Source organism: Biomphalaria glabrata, chromosome 9 (genome assembly GCF_947242115.1).
Source record: "Biomphalaria glabrata chromosome 9, xgBioGlab47.1, whole genome shotgun sequence".
Taxonomy (NCBI): Eukaryota; Metazoa; Mollusca; class Gastropoda; family Planorbidae; genus Biomphalaria; species Biomphalaria glabrata.
This window is the reverse complement of record NC_074719.1, coordinates 2,409,126-2,424,306: the sequence shown is the minus strand read 5'-3', so window position 1 is coordinate 2,424,306 and position 15,181 is coordinate 2,409,126. Positions and strand designations below refer to the sequence as shown.

Sequence of the window (15,181 nt, the reverse complement as noted above, 5' to 3'; positions counted from 1 at the left end):
CTGATCAGAAAACATTTTGAAATAATGCTCAGCTCAATGTTTAAGCACTCTGGCTAAAAAAATATTTTCCCTTTGATTTTTTTGTTAGCTTTAGTAATGTTCTGTATGGTACTATAATGTCTAATATATATTTTACTCTAATATATTAAATACTGATTATCTATTTTGTGTTCAGACTGTGAGTACAGCAAGTCTTCCTACCACCAACAAACACGAGTCCATTCATCGTCTGATGTCACTGGAGCTGGATTACATTGACTTCATGCACTATGGGATTGAGAGATATTCCAGACCACTGCGTCACTGCATTGTGTCTGCCCAGCAACACATGGCCCTCTTCCAAAATGTAGAGAAGGTACAAGCTTAGTGATATCAATAGCCTTAGATCTATACATTAAAACTGTGGCTACTCCACTTCTTTGAATGTACAATGACAACCTTAAGTTCTGCCCATGACACACATGTCTGTAAGTCTAATGACTTGGTTTTCATGTTTCCTCCAGCTGGTGACTATCTCAGAGTATCACATCAAACAAATGCAAGACAATACATCATCAGTTGACTCGGACACGGAGGATTCTCAATCCAGTGAAAGCAGTATGTTCCCCAACTCTGTGGCATTGATCTACCAGTCCAAGGTACTTTTCATTTTCTGTTGTTAAAAGCAACAGTTTGAGAATCACTAGCTCTCAACAAGACAATTTTTAAATGATTACTGTACTGTCCATAATTGCATCATTCACCTTAACCTGGCTTAATATTTTTCCAAATTTATGTTGTACATTAGGTGTTTATTAATATGTATATTATTTTTTTTTAAAGCATTTCCTAAACATCTTAAAATTCAATAGTCTTTAACTAAATGTTCTCTGTGCCTATTTCAGGTCCACATGTTGTGCCAGGCTTATGAGTCCTATGCCAATGGACTGGCCAGCTCCAACACCCTGCTGAAAGAGTTGAGAAAGAACAGAGACTTCATGAGCTTTGTGAAAGACACGCCCAGTGAAGATGGACAGAACTTTGGACAACCAACTATCAGTGCTTTCATCAACAGACCAGTTCAGGTAAACTTAACTCATACATGTTCTTCTATGTGGGACCACTTTCTTACTACTTTTGTTCACACACAGTAACAAGTTATTGCCCCTTACCCATAATCCTTCAAAGCTACCTCCCTTTAATTTTTAGTTAAATAATAATCTATTTAAAAATGTATTTCTAAACAGTGGTTGCATCTTGTGTTTTCAGCACATCCAAGAACTGTGTATGGTGCTGAGTGAGATCTTCGCTGCGACTCCCCTGCACAGCCCAGACTTCGCCACTCTGCAGCAGATTGTCATCAAGTTGTCCCAGTGTGTCACCGCCATCACTGGTCTCAGCTCAGCCGGACGTGTGCAGAGTTTGGACTCTTTGGCCTCGTCGCAGGGTCAAACCAGTAGCAAGGCAGCCAGCAGCAGTAAGTCATTTATTGCATTCTAAAATTGAAAATTTGGGTGCCAGCAATTAAAATTGTATCTTGTGATGTATAATGTCGATAAGAAACATTTTAACCTATGCACTGTTAGCCGTGTGAATTATTGAATTTTAATCTACTGAGGAAGATAAACATCACAGCAAGTAATAATTGTACTTGGTGTACGGATTGAATGAGTTAATTTAGGGCAGATGTTGCATACCATGGAATGTTATGCAAATTAAGTAAAGACATCCAGAGCAGTAGTCATGAAACAATAAGTCAAATATATGACTTATATTTGTAATGACTATTTGGTATAATCTTGTTGGGTTTAGATAGATCATTTCAGTTTTGTTGCAATTCTCAAGCCATAATGTTGTCTATTCTTCAGGTAAAGGAAGCATGGCATCTCTCTCGTCCTGCTCTTCAGCTGAAGCTGATGCCCGGTGCCCTCTGATGCCTTCCAGCACTGCCTCAGTGAGATCATTAGATAGAGATGTTCTCCGTGTTCAAGAAAGACTAGTCCTGGCACCTTCAGTACCTGTAAGTTTTCTGGCTGGGACACACTTGAGATTTAATTTTGATCATGGGCTAATATATTATTTGTTTATTTATCAATGTGTGAGATACAACTCCCTTTTTTTTTTTTTTTTGCAAAGGGATATAACTCAAAAAATATATTTATAAAAATTAAATGTAATAAAAACAATGAGTTGGTAATGTCAAATATTGTAAACTATGTAGTGCACTAAAAATCTATCATAACAAGTTACTAAGGAATATTTCGGTTGCTTGGAGCAGAGAATGCTGTCGGTTTGAGACTTGAGATTTCATTGGCTAATAAGTTTTTTGGTTTTGTTTCACTCCAGGCTTTCCAGCTGTGCCAAGAATCCAGACACTTGATCTATCAAGGCAACATCTACAGGTGTGAGAGGGGATCCTGGTTCAAATCTCAGCTGCTTTTATTCTCAGACCTCCTCCTGATTGTTGATGAAGAGCCTGACGGTGCTCTCTTAGTGACTTCTAGTCCTACCCTCATACAAGACATCAGCGGCATTGAAATCAACAGGAAATATGGTAAGCTTTGATTCACTTGATACACTTCTTATGATATACTGCACTCACTGTTATTCCTAGCACTATTTTTTGTTTAATTACTTGTAGATGGGCTGAAATTCTAAGCTTTGGGAGTTGATTCAATCAAAAATAAAACTGTTTCTATGTATAATATAATGCCTAACATTTTATTTCATTTCAGCCTCTGAATTTGTTCTTCACCTCCAACCAGCCACAGCCTCCACGCTCCCACGCAGACAACCTTTGACTTCATCATCAGGCAAAGCTAAAGCCATCGTCCTGAGAGCTCCATCTGCCCAGGAGAAATTTGTTTGGCAATCCCTGTTAGAGCAGAGGGTGGCTGCTGTTAATGGAAGCAAGTTACAGCATTATGGTTCTATGAGGGACATCTCCAATGCCAAGACCAGCATCATCTTGTAGTTGTATCACATAGATGGGTTACATCACACGCACACTTTGATGCTTCACAGCGCTAGAGATCTCTCCAAGGCTATAACAACACTAGAGGCTCTTTATCACCACAGCTTACGCACACTTTGATGCTTCACAGCGCTAGAGATCTCTCCAAGGCTATAACAACACTAGAGGCTCTTTATCACCACAGCTTACGCACACTTTGATGCTTCACAGCACTAGAGATCTCTCCAAGGCTATAACAACACTAGAGGCTCTTTATCACCACAGCTTACGCACACTTTGATGCTTCACAGCACTAGAGATCTCTCCAAGGCTATAACAACACTAGAGGCTCTTTATCACCACAGCTTATGCACACTTTGATGCTTCATAGCGCTAGAGATCTCTCCAAGGCTATAACAACACTAGAGGCTCTTTATCACCACAGCTTACGCACACTTTGATGCTTCACAGCGCTAGAGATCTCTCCAAGGCTATAACAACACTAGAGGCTCTTTATCACCACAGCTTACTGCTACCAGAATCTTCTGATTCATCTCTGTTGTGGGTATTTTGTTGGTTACTTCCCTTGACAGTCATTGTTCTGGTAAAGTTATCTCCAACTGAACTGTTTTTCATCTGATAAATAAACTTTCTGTGCTGTAGTCTAAGCAGAGTCTGATGGACTTGGCCAAATGATGCAGCTATTCACTAGGACACAAGGTATCCCTTATTGACTAGTGCTGTCTTCACAAAACTGTTTTCTCAAGTGTAATCTAGTCTCTAGAAAACATCTTGCTATAATTGTGCCAGTAGAACATGGGCCCTGGATATGTTTTGTATGGTTGAACACTTTCTAGTGTATCAACAGACCAAATGGAAACAAATTCAACATTTGATTAATGACCTACACAGTGAACTTTGTGAATAGGCCATTGTAAAACTAGTCAGAATATTTTATTTGTCTGGTCAATATAACTGGACATGTTAATATATCAATTTATTTCTTGTCTTTCTATGTATGTTGAGGTTTGGTAGTGCAAATCGTATTTGTATAATTAATGTATGCGTCATTCTGTGCCCTATATTCTACTGTCACTGCCTACATCATGCTATAGACTGCAACTCATAGATCCTCTGAGCACTCATGTTCTAGATGGACCTTGCTTTTCATTGAGCAGTTTGATGTGCATACACTATTAATTTGACTAATTTCTAATTATTACCTTACATTAGAAATGTATCTGCTGATATATATGTATATATGATGGGTTTGAACTAAGTCTACCTCAATTTTATTTTAAACACTAGATAGTATAACCTATACTTTGTGCATGGTAAGCTTTAGTAAGAGTTATCTACGGCTGAATAAATCAGCAAGTATTGAGAGCCTGTATCGATTATTCATGGTGTAAATGCCCTATGTCTTTGTAGCTGTTTTGGAACTGCCACACTTGATTGATTGAAATATGCAAACTATCATATGTGTAATATTGTTATTATCACTACTGAATGATATCCTGACATGTAAATAGCCCCAGTTGTTTTTTTTTTTTTGTTGATGTTGATGTGCTGCTAGTGATGAAACTAGTGGTCACCATTCCAATGTATCTGTCCAATAGTGTTCTATTTGACTTTCTTTTGTATACAAATTATATTTATTTTAAATTGTCTATCCACTACATTGCTTGTCCTAACTTGCCATTAGACAGGAACTAAACTGTCTATCTTGCTACATCTTCTGTATCTAGTTTGTTTCTTTCATTTTTGTCTGTCCTCCTCTGCCTTCTAGTCCTCTGTCCCCCAGTGGAACAATCTGTACATAGATCCTTATACAACTCTAGTCTGGTGTATAACTGTGTACATAGATTCTAATTCCACTCTGCTAAATGTGTCAGTAATATTTGTACAATATGAAATTGATTCGTCCAATAAATTATTTGAAATAATTCTGGTTCGTTTGTGTCCTTTATCTGTAATTAGGCTAATCAAATTCAAATTAATTCTAAGTTAATGTTACAAAATAATTGAAGGTTTATGAAATACAAATGTCAATAAAGTTTGAAAACTACAGGAGAGTTCTTCTACTAGTCATTAGGTCTTTGAAGTTAAAATCAAGACTGTTGAATGAGATTCTATCCTATGTAAAAGACAGAGGAATGGACAAAGACGGTCATAGATCTTATGTGATACCCCAACAGTCCAACAGACTAAGGGATAGTTGATGACTGAAATTGTCCTTATTGTCTTTTTAGTATGGTAAATTTATTTGAATTCAACTCGTAACTAGCCAAGTTTTAAAATATTTATTGCTAGCATAAAATATAAAAAAAAAGAATTTTTACAGTGAGCCATACCAGATTAAAAAAAACTAGAAAATTAAAAAATACTTTAAAAAAAAAAAAAGCAAAGCTTATGTGAAGTGTAATTGTATCAGTTAGTTTGGATCAGTCATGTCATTAAAATAGATCTAGACCAACAATATTAAATCTGTACGATTAAAATATTTTTACCAATTGTTTTTTGTTTACCGCTATTTCATTCTTTCTTAGCTTTTATTATCACTTACTAGACCAGTTGGTAAAAGGGGGTGTGGGAAAAGAAAGAAGAGATATCTGGATGACTTTTGCCATAATCAGTTTTTTTAAAAGCATTTTAACTCTGTCATTCTAACCACTCCGCTAATTAGTTGCTTATGATTATAGAAGATTGTATAGTTATGTATTGTTCATTTGAAATTTACTTTAAGGCGCCAAACTTTAAAGGGGACTAATTCAGCTTATACCACCACTTTAGTCAAGTACAATTTCTATCACTTGTTTGAGATATTAAACAAAATAATTAATTACCAATGGTTAATTAACTAATTGGTTAATTTTTAAATTGATTTCTTGTGTTGTCAGGTAAAAGAAATAATTGTGCAAAATTTCAGCTTGATCCAAATTTGGGTGTGAGAGTAATAACATTTACAAACTTTTTTACCAGACAGAGTAAATTGATATAAGCTTTGTAATAATTCAGGCTATTCATGAAAATTTGTCCTGGCTTTCTGCTGTTGATCAATTCTTTGTTTTTTCAAGTTTTTCTTTTTGATGCTAATGATTCTCTAACTATCTGTTATTAAAAATTTTTTTTCTTTCACTCAATGAAATAAGTTTTTAGTGTCCAGTGAAACTGTAAACTATCAAAAAACTGATAAGATGCCAATAGATCCATTATTAAATGGCAAAACAGCTACTTCTCAGCTCCTAACAGTTTGTAGCGTACCAAGTTCTTATTTTTGGGGCATCTCTGCCAAACAAGGGAATGAAATGATTTATTGGCATTTTGAGTTCCCATTTCAGCAGATGTTTAGTTTAGTGTTGGTCAGTCTTATAACTCTAGGAATAGGAGTTTTCCTCTCTCTCTGATGTGATGGTCTAGTTGTTTTGTTTTTTTTTGTGAGGCTGCTTCAGTGTCTCTGATAGCTTGAAGTGACATCAAGATGTAGTGTCATCAGGACACAACCTCTGATTGAGATCCAGGTCAGAACTCATCATATGAAAATATGAGCTCATTAATAGCCTACTTCTTATTTTAAATGTCAGGAGCATTTTGGAGTAGAGCTTTTAAATAATGGTAATTTTTTTCCAATTCTTGGCTTTGTATGTCTAGAATTTAGATATTTGAGCTTTTGAAATTTTTAATGCTAATAACATTGAACATTCTTTTAGAGATGTGGTTAAATTGAATTTGAAATAATAACTTAATTACATTTCATCCATAGTTCTAAAATGTTTCAGAAGTTCCACAGGCCAGAAAATAGGCGTACTAAGCTAATGACTTAATCTGTTCATTTTTTTTTTTTCAATTAATAAAACAAGACTAAAGAACAGTCTATGTGTAAACAGAATTTTTTTACATAAATTTCAACCCTGGCATGCTGATTTTGCCAGCTATTTTTTATTGGTCATTATTCATATTTTTTTAGAAATTATTTTTTTTTAAAGGAAAGATGATTTTCCTCTGGTTTCAATAAATTTTATGGTCGAAATTTTAAAAATTCCAAGTTTTTCCTAAAATCAAAGAAACCATTTTTGAAGTGTAGTATGCCATGAGAAGTTCAAAATATCTTGAATAAATTTAGTTTGCATCCAGGGATAGATTTCCAATTGTATCTAAAGTAGGAAAAAAGTGCACAGATAGTCACTGAATGATAGTACCGGTACAGGAAACAAAAAGGAATACATGAATAAAATGTCTTCATGTTGTTGAAGCAGTCATTGTAAAGAAAAGCACCTATAATCACTGAAATATCTTAATAGTGATATTCTATTAGATTGGAAATATGAAAATTAATTTATAAAAGCTTTAATGCTGAGATCACTGGTAACAAACAGACCTTCCACTTGGAAACATACATAAGAAAAATGTGATACCAGTAGCTAAAAAGATTAGATACAGATAAAAACTTGGAGCAAGATTTTTATATTTTAGAAGTTTTAATCATGGATGGTGCTGATCACAATAACAGACATAAGAATAAATAAATTATTGAATAAAAGCCAACTTTCTGATGTTATGAATGTATTATTTTTTATTTACTATCATTATAATGTTTTGTAATAATGATAGTTGTAACGCACTATTTCGTCAAGAATGATAAACATATATTATATCATAACATCCAACACTATCTGAAATAAAAGAGAATACCAAGGAAAGTTTACTCTACGGAAATAAGCAAAATTACATATTAAAATGAAGTTATCTCCCCTAACTATGGTTCTTGTATTGGAACACCAAGTGTATTAAATTATTAATGAAAACATCCACAAAGACTGTCCCACCAAAAATGTGAAATCCCTGGATCTTTTGTGTGAAATGACAAAACAAAAAAAAAGTCAATGTTAAAAATAAAGAAACAATTACATTTCAATTTACTGTTTAATAACAAAAAAACAATAATTTAAAACATCAACCTGAAGTACCAGTAAATATTGATGGAAGGAGATCCTCACTCTCAAATGGTGAAATAACTAATGGCCCCAAAAACAAAATACATTTTTTGACATAATCACATAAACACAAGACATACAGATAATGCCATAGTATTTTTTGTCGTTGCACAGAATTGTCATAGAAACATTTCAGGAATAGAAACATTTCAAGAATAAAAACAAATCTTAATAATCTTATATAATACAGACGTTACTTCAAAAAAGAAGAAGATTACGTCCTACGCGTCATGCATTCAGTCATGCATATTAACCAATGACTTAAATTCTGCCATGACATGTCTGAGAAAAATACTAAATGTCAAATGGCAAGACAAAATACCAGATACAGAAGTCCTTCGAAGAGCGTGTCTGCAAAGCATCCACACAATCCTGATGCAGTCCCAGCTGCGATGGGCAGGTCAGGTCTACAGAATGGAAGACCACCGCATCCCAAAACGACTCTTGTATGGCCAATTAAGCGAAGGAAAGCGCTCGCAAGGTGGGCAAAGAAAGCGCTTCAGGGACACCCTCAAAGCTTCTCTGAAGGCGTTCAGCATAGACCCTGGCACCTGGGAGACAGAGGCACAAGACAGAGCATCATGGCGTCACGCTGTGAAAACTGGCGCACAGGTTGCTGAGGAAAAAAGAACAACGCAGGCAGAAGAAAAACGCCAGAAAAGAAAAGCAAGACAAACGACACTAGCTCCAGCTGGAATAACCTGCCCAGTGTGCAGCCGAACATTCCGGGCTCACATAGGTCTCACCAGCCACATGAGGAGGCATAAAACCCCAGTGCAAAGCCCTCAGCCCCCTGGATGACAAAGTGGTCATCATCGAACCACGATGGACGAACTATATAAATTCTGCCAAGTCATTTCAGGAATAGAAACATTCCAGGAAGTAAATCGCTCAGTTTTCATTAAACCCTAAAAAAAAAAAAGTCAAATCCAGTGTCTCAGTGCAGATACAGTCTAACCAGAATCTGAACATTTTATTTAAACACAGAGTTTAATGAATATAATGTAGGAACTACTCAAAAACCATATAAAAAATTTGGATATTATCATTATATGCAATTTCGATAACTTAGTTAAAAAAAAAAAAAGAGATGTAGTAGCAATGCTAAATTATGTATAATCTATATAACAGGTTTGCTAGGTCAAACCATTCAACATGTTACTTTTCCATTCTAACCACCATACATTTTGCGAAATGAAGATGTATGTTACATTTGAACTTTTCAAACCTGAGTACCATTAATAAAAATAAATATTTAAACATTCCATAACCATTACACCTAAAACAATTGACAAAATTAAACTAAATATCTTCATAAAATTATTAATAAACTGTTAATGCCTTACGTATCTTTGCTCAACAATAAAACCTAGAAGTATATCTTTGAGCTACTCAGACTAGAAAAATACTTGAAGACTAGAGTTAGGTCTGAAACCATGAATAAAAAAGTATACATTATTGCTGTGGGAACCAAAAGAGAAAACAAAAATCATTCATAGAATACAAATTTTACTTACAATATTTACAAGAATGACATTTCAAGTGTGATTATACATCAAACTTATGAATGTTTGTAAAATGTTTTACATAATTCGGATGTTCCTTCAGAGTTGAAGATAGTTACTTCCTAGTCCAAACCTCCCGCAGGACGATGGGGGATGGGAGCGGGCAGGGTTTGAACCCTCGACCATCGATAAATTCAAACGACAGTCCAGCGCGCAAACCGCACGACCAGGCAGCCATGACAACATAAGAATGACCACTGGATATTATGATGTGCTTGAACATTGGATCCAGGGATTTATGCTGGAGTTAATAACTTTATAACAAAAAGCACTTGATGAAGATGATGATATACAGGTAATTATAGGTTCATATAAACCCAAAGTGATTGCTGAATCAGATAACTTACAAGTAATTGTTGGTCTATGTAAAGCCAAAGTGATTGCTGAATCAGTAATTGTTGGCTCAGAGGATACAAAAGTGCTTGTTTGATAGGATGCTATACAGTTATTAGTTCAGATAAAGATTGGGAATCAGATGACTTCAAACTGATTGTTGGTTTAGGTGAAGCACAAGTGATTAATGAATCAAATGATGTGAAAGTGATTGTTGAGATGATGTACCAACGATTGTTGAGATTACAAATGATTGTTGAGATGAAGTACAAATGATTGTTGAGATGATGTACAAATGATTGTTGGACAAGTTGAAGTCAAAGGCCTGAAACTGATATCCCATAGAATAAATAAAAAACTTAATTCTTCACACTGAATAAGTATAACAACAAAACAAAATTCAAAGAAAATAATTATGAAAAATGACTAATAAGAAGATATCTAATTAATGAAAGTCAAAAAGTAAATGGATTACAGAAATAAGTTACAAATTGATATAGGATGAAGTAGACACATAACTTGTATCACTAGTTGTCCTGTTGGCTCATATTTCTCGCGGCTATGGCCAAATTTTGATTCACTGTGCCCCCGCTGCGGGAAAGAAGAGGAAACCGTGCCTCATATTCTGTTTGGCTGCCCCAGACTTGCTGATCTCCGTCTCGACAGGTCTGGGAAACCCAAAATTCTCGACTTGTATGGTGACATTTATGCACTATGCAAGACAGCAGTGTTTCTGTCCAGGGCTTTTGCAAGAGAGGAATTGAGCCTCTCAAGCCCTCACTCTAATGGAGTTTGATGATGATGATTGTTAATTATGATCTAGGTTCACAGTCAGCAATAAACAAACAACAACCATTAGTGTCATGGCGGAGAATGATACTTTATTATATTGAACGCGTGCACCTTTGCGCACCATATCAACATCCCCTTTTCTTTAAAAAAAAATAAAACATTTCGGGGAGTATCATAGAAAAAAAATAAAACAACAACAACATAAACAACTAAACGTAACATACATGTATACGCTTCAATCAATATGAAACATATCACATTTAAAAATCAACATTCAATAGTTCATTAAGACACATAGTCATTGAATCTTGTCGGTTTCTTCAACTGATCCCTTGGTCGCAGGGAATGATGAGTTGATGAGTGGCGAACGTGTTGATCCTGAGTTCTATTGTCCTGTATGTTGTTATCAGTATCGGGAAATATATCTTCTTCTGTTTCTCTGTTCGGGTTAATATGCACTCTGTTTCTTTGGTACACTGCACCATTGTCACCTCGAATAATGTAAGCTCTCTGATTGACTTGAGACTGAATTCTTCCACGTCTCCATGTAGGGTCATTAGGAGATTGGAAATAGACCATCTGTCCAGTTTTCAGCTGACTTAAATTTTTTGACCTCTTATCATAAGATGTTTTTACACTCATCTGACGTTTTTCTTTCCTTCTCATAATGTTCTCTTGACATGTAGAAATCTTAATGTTACTCCTTTTGTTTGGTATCAGTGTTCGAGTCATCCGACCAAAAAACATCTGAACTGAACAAACAACAACCATTAGTGTCATGGCGGAGAATGATACTTTATTATATTGAACGCGTGCACCTTTGCGCACCATATCAACAATGATGATGTATCACTAGAGTTTGTTGATCAACGTAACTTGACCTTATAATTCTTTAACTTTGTTTTCAAGCAGTAGTTTGTCCAGTTGAAGAGTCTGTATGGCAAGATCTTTATCTGAAAGACCTTTCATTAATTTTTTTAGATGCCATTGGGCTCTTTTCTTTTGTTCTGAATATGAACATTTCATTTGTAAACACTGTTCTCTGCCAGATACACTACACAAGTCATTTAATCTATTTTTAAGATTCTAATCATTGTATTTTTACGGACTACAGTTTGCTTTAAATTTTCTATTAATGTCGTCTGTGATTTAAATCTTGTTTTAAATTCCGTTTCTGTTCTGTGTTTAAATTCTTCTTCACTTCTAGTCTGTGACAGTAAATAGACATGTCTTTCTGATGATTCTTCACTTTTAGACTGTGAATGTAAAGAGACACGTAGTTGTAATGTTTCTTCTCTTGGTGTCAAAGCATCACTTGCTGGTCGATTTTGCGCAGGTTAAGTTGAATTGTTCAAAGTACTGCTAAAACTGTAGAAACTTGCAGTGGTTGTGGGTTGACTTTCTTAGTAATTAAGCTGGAGATGTCCTTCAAGTACATATGATTTATTGGTAGGTGCATCATCAGATCCAGGTTAGAACAAATCACTATAATTCTCACTAAGATTTAAAGATACTTGAATAGTTTAGAGTCCTCTGTTTTAATTGGTACAACCCTCTTGGTTTTATTGGGCATGACTTGAACTACTGAAAATGTTTCGTCACTGAATTGAGAAGACCCACTCTCTAATACTGGTGTTGTAATTAAATTTGGTTCAATAATGATAAAAACATTGCAAGCAAATATTTTGTATTTCTTTTAAATGTCAATTTTAAAAAAAAATATTTTGCAAGTGTGTGGAAAATCTATTTTTTTTTTAACATATTCATAGTTTGGGAAGAAGAGAGGCCAAAGGAGGAAGAAATTATTCTTGAGGTAGTGGTGTAGGAGGAATCATTTTTAATGAAAATGTAGAGCATGGCATTTCAAGCAAAGTTGAGTTGTGTCACCAGATCCAGACTGTGGTAAATCACTGTAGTGTTCAATGAGAAACTTAAACTTTAGAGTCACAACTGGTGCAGTCCTCTTTGTTTTAGGCATGATAACTGAAATTATATAAAATTAACATTTTTCTAAATATTGTATATAACAAAATATTCTTCTGAAGGCCTGGCTCTAGACTTTATTGACCATAGATATAATGTATAGCTACTATTTTATATCTCCATGTGAGATTATATTAATACAGTAATTAATAATAAACCACTCAGCTAAATGTAATAAAATATATTTAAATTATAAAAATAATGAATGATAGAAAAGACAATTATTTTTTATCCGCATCCTCACTCAGCAGTGTCAGCATATCGTTTGTAACTTTATGTAGGTCACAAAGTTTAAGTACAGTTGAGTCTTGATAGTCTGACAGGAGCCGGGGAGTAGGGTCACCAAAGAACGATGGGATGACCAAAGGTTAGCTGTTATGTAGCAGTATTACAAAGAATTTAACAGTATATGTTAAGAAAATTCTATTTAAAATGTGTACATATGATATTCTCATTTCAAGGGACTAAACTCAATCAAACGATGAAAAAGACAAATTATTTCATCTAAAAAATCCAGAACATGATTTTAGCTTTCTGATAATGTGCCAGCATTAAATGACAATTGATACCTACCTACATTCTAAGAATATGTTTAACATAAGATGACCAGATGTGCTGATATCCTGCTTTGAAATCATATTTCTTGTCACAAGAATAATCTCTTCATAATCAAAAGTTTCTTTACACATTATACCAGTGTTTCCCAAACAGTGTTCTGCGGAACCTTAGTGTTTCATGAGGTCTAATTTGTGTTCAATGATCTACTGATATAATTAACTAGTAGGTCTCCACAAGATTTAATCTACACTAAAAAAATAAGCAAAGTGTTCAGCTAATTACTCAGATTGTCTACGGAACAAGTGTGGAAATCACTGCATTATGGCAATGTTACATACAACATTACTGCTTGTTGATTGACAAATGCCAGAGCTCCCAAAGTTGGCCTATCTTCTGCCAATAAGGAATTAGTTCAGAAATGCACAGAAAGTAGCATTCAAAGGTTTTTCACTAACAAATTACTGATATGCATGTAACTTACTACTATGGATGATGCAGGTTGGTTAAAAAAGATGATGTAGCAAAGATTTACAAAAATTGTGGTGAGTATCTCAGAGAGAGAAGCAGCTGATTCGACAGTTAATGCTTTCAGATGGATCACACTGAAAGATGTTCCATCCTAGGACACCATTTCAGAAAGCCTGCAATTACTACATTTTGTTTGTTAACAGCACTTTATAAATAAAATTATTATTATTATTTATTATTAATTATTTTGGATATAACATCCTCATTTTCAAATCAAAGATAATAACCAAATTTGCCTGCTAAGTCATTGGTTTTCCTGGCTGACTCAGGCAAAGTTTGCTTCCCAAGTAGGCAATCTATGCCCAAAGGGTTGATGTTATTATTTTGAGAAGAATTCATTGTCCTATGAAGAAATACAAAATATGGATGAATTTGTTTAATTTCTACCAGGAGCTAACGCTTACTGAGTTTTCTGCGCCTTGAATGATTTGATATGAAAATACAGAGTTTGTATGTGGAAACACTAAAAGGACTTTTGATATTTAAGTGTAACTTTTGACAGCAAAAACTCCTAATGAAAAATGTATGAAACTATCTGGCAGAACCGAAACTTGACATGGAGATTCAAGCATCCTTGAAGTATGGTTTAAAGCAACAGCCTAGCAAATTGATGGTGTCGGGCCATCATCAAAACAGGTGAGAAGAAGATAAGGTAGAAACAATTTTAATTTAAGTACTGCTTTTCTTTTTTTTAATTTTTAAAATCCAATACTATATTGATGTAAAGGTTGTTGGAAGCACCATTTCTCTGAATCATAGCCTTTTTATTCATTACATGTGTCTCCCTTTTGCTCCCCAAATATCTGGTCACCTTACTCAATACTGTGTACATAATTTCATGAAATGTGTGGAGGTGAATTAAAAATTTTAAAAATATTTTTTTTCTTTTTGCAAAAACAATGTCATGGATTTTTATGGAATGTTGCAACATGCATGATCTCCCCTAAATGCAGCTGATGTATGAATCATCACCGCTTCAGATTACTGAGTAATTTGCTAAAAATAAGTTCACATCAAGAAATGATGATATGCCGCTATGCATACTTTTTCATAAGTGACAAAAGATGATAAATTGACAACTGATTCAGAGTCAGACTTAGAATAGGGATCTATACTCAGGACTAGATTGTCTAGATCTATAGAACTGTAAATTTTAGTAAACTTTTACTGTAATTTCCTATTTTACGGGCGGGGTTGCCATTTTGAAAAAGGTATAACAAACCAGATTGGCTGTATTTCCTTTTTTGTGCTGGTTTCTAAAAAATACCTGGCTAACGTGTTGTTACCAACTTTCTTTGTCCAGTCATTAATGAAGATAGAACAATTAGTCTTGTTAAGTTATTATAATTTGTGTAGTTTGGTATAATGTGCATGTATTATATTATTATGTAATTGTATACTTTTTATTGTCAAATTAGCAATTAAATCTATTTTAAAAATTCAGCTAGTGTTTGTTATAGATTACATTAGATAAAGAGTTTTATAATAATAAAACA

At 34.4% G+C, this 15,181-nt stretch overlaps 1 protein-coding gene across 2 annotated transcripts in view; it reads left to right on the top strand.

The window, feature by feature from the left end:
• The window catches only part of LOC106061993 (uncharacterized), an 83,916-nt gene extending 79,037 nt beyond the window's left edge, over positions 1 to 4,879 (top strand). For both annotated transcript variants that reach the window (XM_056040537.1, XM_056040536.1), the window contains exons 14-20: positions 176 to 355; positions 504 to 638; positions 885 to 1,064; positions 1,249 to 1,456; positions 1,848 to 1,999; positions 2,326 to 2,533; positions 2,715 to 4,879. In XM_056040537.1, the coding sequence (XP_055896512.1) occupies positions 176 to 355; positions 504 to 638; positions 885 to 1,064; positions 1,249 to 1,456; positions 1,848 to 1,999; positions 2,326 to 2,533; positions 2,715 to 2,953 (1,302 nt within the window). In that variant the 3' untranslated portion in view covers positions 2,954 to 4,879. The remainder of the gene's footprint in view (positions 1 to 175; positions 356 to 503; positions 639 to 884; positions 1,065 to 1,248; positions 1,457 to 1,847; positions 2,000 to 2,325; positions 2,534 to 2,714) is intronic.
• The last annotated feature ends 10,302 nt before the right edge of the window (positions 4,880 to 15,181 follow it).